Source organism: Chiloscyllium plagiosum, chromosome 16 (assembly GCF_004010195.1).
Source record: "Chiloscyllium plagiosum isolate BGI_BamShark_2017 chromosome 16, ASM401019v2, whole genome shotgun sequence".
In the NCBI taxonomy this organism is placed as follows: Eukaryota; Metazoa; Chordata; class Chondrichthyes; order Orectolobiformes; family Hemiscylliidae; genus Chiloscyllium; species Chiloscyllium plagiosum.
This window is the reverse complement of record NC_057725.1, coordinates 7,539,052-7,546,967: the sequence shown is the minus strand read 5'-3', so window position 1 is coordinate 7,546,967 and position 7,916 is coordinate 7,539,052. Positions and strand designations below refer to the sequence as shown.

The 7,916-nt window shown below is 43.3% G+C and overlaps 1 protein-coding gene across 8 annotated transcripts in view; it reads right to left on the bottom strand.

Moving 5' to 3' along the window:
* The window catches only part of ano5a (anoctamin 5a), a 201,600-nt gene that overhangs the window by 12,647 nt on the left and 181,037 nt on the right, over positions 1-7,916 (bottom strand). For all 8 annotated transcript variants that reach the window (XR_006313884.1, XM_043705403.1, XM_043705405.1 and 5 more), the window contains 2 exons: positions 6,207-6,337; positions 2,467-2,672 (listed from right to left, as the gene is read on the bottom strand). Coding sequence is in view for 7 of the 8 variants with exons in the window: in XM_043705403.1 (XP_043561338.1) it covers positions 2,467-2,672; positions 6,207-6,337 (337 nt within the window). In the remaining variant the exon portion in view is untranslated. The remainder of the gene's footprint in view (positions 1-2,466; positions 2,673-6,206; positions 6,338-7,916) is intronic.

Sequence of the window (7,916 nt, the reverse complement as noted above, 5' to 3'; positions counted from 1 at the left end):
AGAGGTGTTCTCTGAAATGTTCCGCAAGTAGGCGGCCTGTCTCCCCAATATAGAGGAGGCCACATCGGGTGCAGCAGATGCAATAGATGATGTATGTGGAGGTGCAGGTGAATTTGTGAGGGGGGAGGTGTGGGCGCAAGTTTTGCATTTCTTGCAGTTGCAGGGGAAGATGCCGAGGTGTTTTATTGGAAATGGGTAATACCTTGTCGAGACTTCAGAGAGACAATGTTCTCCACTAAACTTGGTCCTAAGGATAATTTATTAAAATCCCTACAGTGTGGAAACAGGTCCTTCGGCCCAACAAGTCCACATCGACCTTCTGAAGAGTAACCCACCCAGACCCATTCCCCTACCCTATATTCACCCCTGATTAATGCACCTAGTCTGCACATCCCTGAACACTATGAGCAATTTAGCATGACCAATTCATCTTTGGATTGAGAGAGGAAACCGGAGCACCCGGAGTAAACCCACGCAGACACGGGGAGAACACAGACAGTTGCCCGAGGCTGGAATTGAACCCGGGTCCCTGGCGCTGTGAGGCAGCAGTGCTAACCACTGAGCCACCATACCACACACTTCAAATATAGTACAGAAGGTATCACAGTTTTGTGGGACAGGCAGGGTAGACCATGTTTTTTTTTCTTTTGGTTTGTCCAAAGTATACTCAAGGGACTTTATGAACTAACCATGCTCCTTTTCCTTACTTTCTGGCAAGATTGTAGTCTGACTAAGACCTGTAGTAATACTGCTTTATACACATGACGCCAACAGTCTGACAGTTACCAAAGGATGAGGTCGTTAGTTAGCTCACCAAGCACACACTGGCCAAAGAACTACAACGAAAACTGAAACACCCTCGTCAGCAGATCAACCATTCACTCGGCCCAGGAATTCACTGACAACCTTAGGAACACTGATATTGAGGAGGATGAAGTCAAGGTTTCATTCAATGTCACAGCTCTATTCCTCTCCTTTGATACATCACTAGCCAAAGAGACAATTGCCACACCACTAGAGGAGCTGGTGAAAATGACTCGCAGAAACACCATCAGCACTGACAACAAACTCAAGCTATTAGGCCTATTAGACCTACGCCTCACCCCCATTTTGTCTTCAACAGCCAGAATAAGTCAACGGCACACCATTGGGCTCTGCCATCTCAGGACTCATCGCAGAAGCGGTCAGGCAGAGATTTGAAAACACAGCCCTTCCCCTAATCTAACTATGGATACAATACGTGGACGACACATTTGTCATCATCAAACATACTAGACTGGTAGAAAAACACTATTCACCGGCATCAAGTTTAACAGAGAGGAAGAGAACAATAGACATCTCCCATTCCTAATTGTCATGGTAGAATGGATGACCAACAGAGGATTTACAACTAAAGTACACAGGAAATCCATCCACATGGAGCAGATCCTTAATTACTATAGCAACCACCCCAACATCCACAATCGAAGTTGTGTCAAGACCCTATCCAAAAGAGCCATGACACACTGCAACACACCAGAATTGCGCAAGGCAGAGGAAGAACACATACACAAAGTCTTTGCTAACAATGGATACCCCATCAGCTTGGTCCACCAATGCTTGCCCAATAGACAATGCCAAGTAGACACTGTATCTGCCAACATTCTGGCCACCCTACCCTACGTGAAGAACACATCAAAATGAACTACCAGACTGTTACAACTACTGGGTATTATGGTGGCACTCCAACCAACAGCCACACTATGCCAGTTACTTAGCAGGACTAAGGACCCCATATCAATAGCATGCAGGACCAACTTGGTATACACAATGCCTTGCAACAACTGCAACAAGCACTACACCGGACAAACAGGAAAGCTAGCCATCCAATTTCACAAACATCAACTGGCTACTAAATGACATGATCCACTCTCCCTCATCTCCATATACATGGACCAAGAGGGCCATCAATTCAATTATGACAAATTTACTATCCCAGAGACACGACAGAGAGTTCTTGGAAGCCTGGATTTCAACCAAAAAGGCCATCAGTAGATATATAGAGATAGACCCAGTGTACAAACCGCTGCAGAGAAGACCTGGAAGTGACACTCCCCCCAACAGATCAGACCCACATTAAAACCAAAAGAACAACAGTGCTTCATGGAAGTCACACTGATGCTGTTACCCAGCATGGTAAAAAAAATTTGCTTGATCACCTATTAGCTCATAGAGCTAACCAACAACCTCATCCACAACCCGAGCTACAGATCTTTGTGAATATGTTAAAAATTAGCTACCAAAGGACTATAACATATAATCTAGGCAACTCCCAAGTCCACGCCAATGGGGAAGTACTTAATTCCTTGTTTTTGGCCTCAGTTCAAGGTTGGCCACGTTTCTTCGCAAGCAAGGACCTTGAAAATCTGAATGAAGTATTTTGCATAAAGAATTTACGGTGCTACACCAACTGGCATGAATACTTACATTTGTAACCACAGAGAAAACGGCCACACCGTTCAGAATCTGGTGCCATATTCCTATACTGTGAGCCTTTGCTGCCATGGGTCTCTTGAACTGTGTGATGAACTTCCAGGCATCCACACGGATTTCGATAATGTTGTTGAGCAGAGCAAGAACTGGTGCCAGAGGAAATGAGGCCACAAAGAGAGTGACAAACCCAAACTGGATAACTGTAATAGAAACAGCGCATAACACAGCTTAAATCCTTTCCGTTCTCAATGCTCTTTGTCATGTTTCATTTATGACTGGCTTTCATTATTACTTAATGGAAAGATGGCTTCAAATTTTGACCACAATTACATAAAAAGGCACTCCAGAAACAGGATTCCCTTATGCTATTTGCTGAAGAAATCATAATGAAAAGAGTATAATTTGGAAGGAAAAATGGGAGGCACGGTTGCTCAGTGGTTAGCACTGCTGTCTCACAACGCCGTGGACATGGGTTCGATTCCAGCCTCGGGGCGACTGTCTGTGTGGAGTTTGCACATTCTCCCAGTGTCTGTGTGGGTTTCCTCCGGGTGCTCCAAAATCCTCCCACAGTGCAAAGATGTGCATGTCAGGGTGGATTGGCAATGCTAAGTTGCCTATAGTGTCTAGGGATGTGCAGGTTAGGTGGCTTTTCCATAGTAAATATGGGGTTAATGGGATAGGGTGGTATGTCTGGGTCTGGGTGGGATGTCCTTCGGAGGGTCAGTGCAAACTCAATCAGTGCACTTCCCTGATTCTATGAAAATGCCATGAATTTAAGATTTAAGTTTGTGTTAAAGTGGAGTTAAACTCATGAAAAATATTCACTTTTAGATATTACATTTTATTTCCTCCTTTTGTGCAATTTTTCCTTCAACTACTTTCTACCTTATCGTAGAAAGATTACTTGGATATACCTGAAATGGGTCAATTGTCTAATGACAAAAGGTTTTTCTCACTGGAGTTCAGAAGGGTAGGAGGTGACTTGATTGAAATGTGTACGATCCTGAGGGGAAATATATTTCCTCTAATGGTAAAACCCAGTCCTCGGAGTTGCTATGTGAAAATAAGGGATCACCTATTTAAGGAGAAATTATTTTCTTGAGGGTTGTAAGTCTTTGGAATTTTTTGTCAAAAAGCACTACAAGCAGAGTCCTTGGATATTTTTTGAGGCAGCAGTAGACAGATAGATTACGCATAGGGGTGAAAGGTTATTGAGGGCAGGTGGGAACTGGAGCAAGATTCCCGATGAAGGGCTTTTGCCCGAAATGTCGATTTTCCTGCTCCTCGGATGCTGCCTGACCTGCTGTCCTTTTCCAGCACCACTCCAATCTAAATTCTGGTTTCCAGCATCTGCAGTTCTCACTTTTGCCCTGGGAACTGGAGGAAGCAGATCTTAGAATCATAGAATCCCATTCGGTCCATCACGACCACACTGAGCCTCTGAAGAGTATCCTGTCTGCCCTATTGCCATAATCCTGCAATTCCCTACCTAGCCTGCATATCCCTGGGAAATTTAGTGTGGCCAAGCCTCCTAACCAACACATCTTTGGACTGTGGGAGGAAACCCATGCAAACACGGGGAGAATGTGCAAACTCCACAGAGACAGTCGCCCGAGGCTGGATTTGAACCCAGGTCTGCTGTGAGGTAACAGTGTGAACCACTGAGCCACCTAATCGCTGGCAGAACAGGTGTAAGAGTTGAGGGGCCTACTCCTGTTCCTAATTCATATGATGGCTTGTTCATAAGTATAATACTTTTCCAGATCAACACAACCTCCTGTTTTTGTTCTCAGACTTTTTATTAGAATATTAACTATTCAATGCTTTCTTTCCATCTACTCCAGTCCTTCCAGTTCTGTCAGTGTTCTGAATAAGAAAGCATACAAACTGTTATTACAAAGCGCAGCGAGGGAAATACTTGAAAATGACAAGGCTTTGAAGACTTTGTTTTGCAAAGATTGTCTTGGTTCAATTTGAAAGTATGTTTGTAATAAGTTTCCTGCTTAAAGGAAATAGGAAACAAAACAAATTTAACAGAGAAAATCCTAATATTTATGAGTCTTTAGTTCAATATTGTCATTTTATAATATCTCATAATTTTGTAACACCATTAAATTGAGTCCAACAATTATAGAGCAGCGCTGTACAAGAACCAAAGGCACAGGCTGACTTTGGTTTTATGCAATTATCAACGATTAATTATCAATTATCATATCAACTATTCAGCTAGAACTCATTTGGCATGTGGAGGTAGAAAGGAGATGATAATTCAACATGAGTTACAGAATCATACAGTATGGAGGCAGGCCCGTCAGTCCAACTCATCCATGCCAACCAGGAATCTGAAACTGTATTAGTCCCATTAGCCTGCGTTTGGCCCATACCCCTCTAAACCTTTCCTATCCATGTACCTGTCCAAACATCATCTTAATGTTGTAATTATACCCACACCCACCACTTCCTCTGCCAGCTCATGGTGTACAGGCACAGCCCTCTGTGTGAAAAAGTTGTCCCTCTGACCCCTTTTAAATCTTTCCACTCTTACCTTAAACCTATCCCCTTTAGCTTTGGACTCCCCTACCCTGGGGAAAAGACCTAGGCTATTCACACAATCCACACCCCTCATGATTTTATAAGTCTTTGTGAAGTTACTCCTTTGCCTGCAATGCTCCAGGGAAAGATGACCAGGCCTATCCAGTCAATCCTTTAAACCCATCAGACCCAGCAAATTCCCTTTAAATTTGTTTCTGTAACCTTTCTAGTTTAACAAGCCGATAGTCACTGGGATGTTTTCCAACTGCTCATGAAGAAGCAACATTGGAAAAAAAAAGATTGGATTAGGTTCCCTGTTTACACCCTTGGGCCAGCATGTTGAGCAGAGATTTGTGATGATACTGTGGCTTTAAGAGGTCTATTTTGTCCTTTTCTTTTCAAGAGAGGTTTTAAGGCAGAGAAAATGCACACTCTACCAGTCCCACTGGAGTAAACAGCTTGACGGGGCCTTGATTTTATTTAAAATTTGGAACAATAGAAGCAGCTTGAATGGGTGTGGTCAAGACCCCACAGAACCAGGATTTTTCGTTTTTAGCTTTCAGCAGTTGCTGTTGGGGTCTTGAAGAAGTGGAAGCTATTTTGTCCCCCTCTCGGTTACAGCTAAAAGCTGGGGGTTCTCTGCTAACTGCGGGAGCTGCATGTGAGACAGTCTGTTTACTGAATTTGCCTTTTGCCAAGAGTATGTTTATAGAATGTTACTATATCGGAACAGTTAATTATTAATAGTTATTGTGCCTATTATTCTGTTAAGTTTTCTAATAGAGGCAATTTACACCAATTCCTAATTTCTTTTGTTGCATTTTAACAATAGTGGACGAATAAAGTGTATTCTACCTTAAATCCGGTAGTTCGACCAATCAAATTGCAACTGGAACATAACACTTTAACTTTACCTTTAAAATAAGAAAATGTTGGGGTCTATATTTTCTTCTGAACATTTTGAGGGGGGTTTGGTCTGGTCCATAATAGATTAAAGAATGTCGAAAGAACAAAAATATTTTGTAGTATTCGGGGAACTGACCAAACAAGCAACTGGATATTGTAACCTTGTGAAAGGAAGGAATTTGGGTGATTCGGGCTAAAATTAATTGATGGTCCCAGTAAAGAGACAAGATAGTTCAATACTGGGAGCATTTCTCTCCTGTATTTCTGATTTGATATTGGTCAGTTATTTCACTCACCCATTTCTAGATATTCATAGAAAAGGCCAAGTTGCCCCATATCCTGTAAATCGTGGTCCTGCTCCCAACGAGAGTACAGTCTCTCTGGATGGTGCCTGGCATTCCGACTCACCCACCAGTTTTTCACCCAGCTGCAGAAGAAAGCAGTGAAGAAATGAAAGGTTAATGTCACTGGTGCTGAGAGTTCACCTGGTACTCCTGTGTGATGTCACACAGTCTACTTTATCTTGGTGAGTCATGACATGTTGTCCAGCAGCCACAATCGATACACAGGGTGATGTCAAAGAGTCACATCATCTGGTCCCATCTCTGAAGATTATACATTGTCGCTCGGGCTCAGAGTTTCAAGTTCGCATTTTAATGACAAAAACAAGTAGTTGAGGTTTGCTTTTGACCGGTGGGGACTCAATGGGCCAAAGGGCCTTTTCTCTGTGCTGTAGACCTCAATGACTCTGGCTATTTATCAAAGTCAGATTAGGATTCAGAAAGTGAATGATGTCAGATATAAGCTCCACATTTGGGATGAGAAGGGAAGTTATTAATTGTCTTTTCTCCTTCACCAAGGGTCTCTGGAGGACCAGAGCACTTGGGTTTAGACTATGTAAAAATAGGAATAGTTTGGATATTGTATACTAGGTTATGGACGAGGAGTATCATTGGGGAGAGAAGTCGTACAGTAGAAATGATTCTGCAGGGGTTAATGTTCACATTACATTGACTTCATCCATTGTATTGATGTCACATACATTCTGTTGATGGAGACCAAAGATTATTGTCTCACCTTCAAAGAAAGCCTTTTGGGCAGCATGGTGGCCCAGTGGTTAGCACTGCTGCCTCACAGCGCCAGAGACCTGGGTTCAATTCCCGCCTCAGGCGACTGACTGTGTGGAGTTTGCACGTTCTCCCAGTGTCTGCGTGGGTTTCCTCCGGGTGCTCTGGTTTCCTCCCACAGTCCAAAGATGTGCAGGTCAGGTGAATTGACCATGCTAAATTGCCCATAGTGTTAGGTAAGGGGTAAATGTAGGGGTATGGGTGGGTTGCGCTTCGGCGGGGCAGTGTGGACTTGTTGGGCTGAAGGGCCTGTTTCCACACTAAGTAATCTAATCTAATCTAAAAAAAAAGCAGATGTACATGTACCATCATGCCAGACCAAATACCATTGTATTTATTGCCATCATAAAATAAATCTTTTTGTTATCCAGGGACAGTGCCTTTGTTGCAGGCACTGTACTCACTCTGCTCTATCCTCTACTGCTAACTACTAGGTCAGCCCAAGCCAAAGGCAGATTGGTTATAGAAAGCTCCTTCAAACCAACCATAACCAGTACATACAAAGTCATAGAGATGTACAGCATGGAAACAGACCCTTCAATCCAACCCGTCCATGTCGACCAGATATCCCAACCCAATCTAGTCCCACCTGCCAGAACCGAGCCCATATCCCTCCAAACCCTTCATATTCATATACCCATCCAAATGCCTCTTAAATGTTGCAATTGTACCAGCCTCCACCAATTCCTCTGGCAGCTCATTTCATCACTGTACCACCCTGTGTGTGAAAAAGTTGCCCCTTAGGTCTCTTTTATATCTTTCACCTCGCACCCTAAACCTATGCCCTCTAGTTCTGGACTCCCCCCACCCCAGGGAAAAGACTTTGTCTATTTACCCTATCCATGCCCCTCATAATTTGTAAACCTCTATAAGGTCACC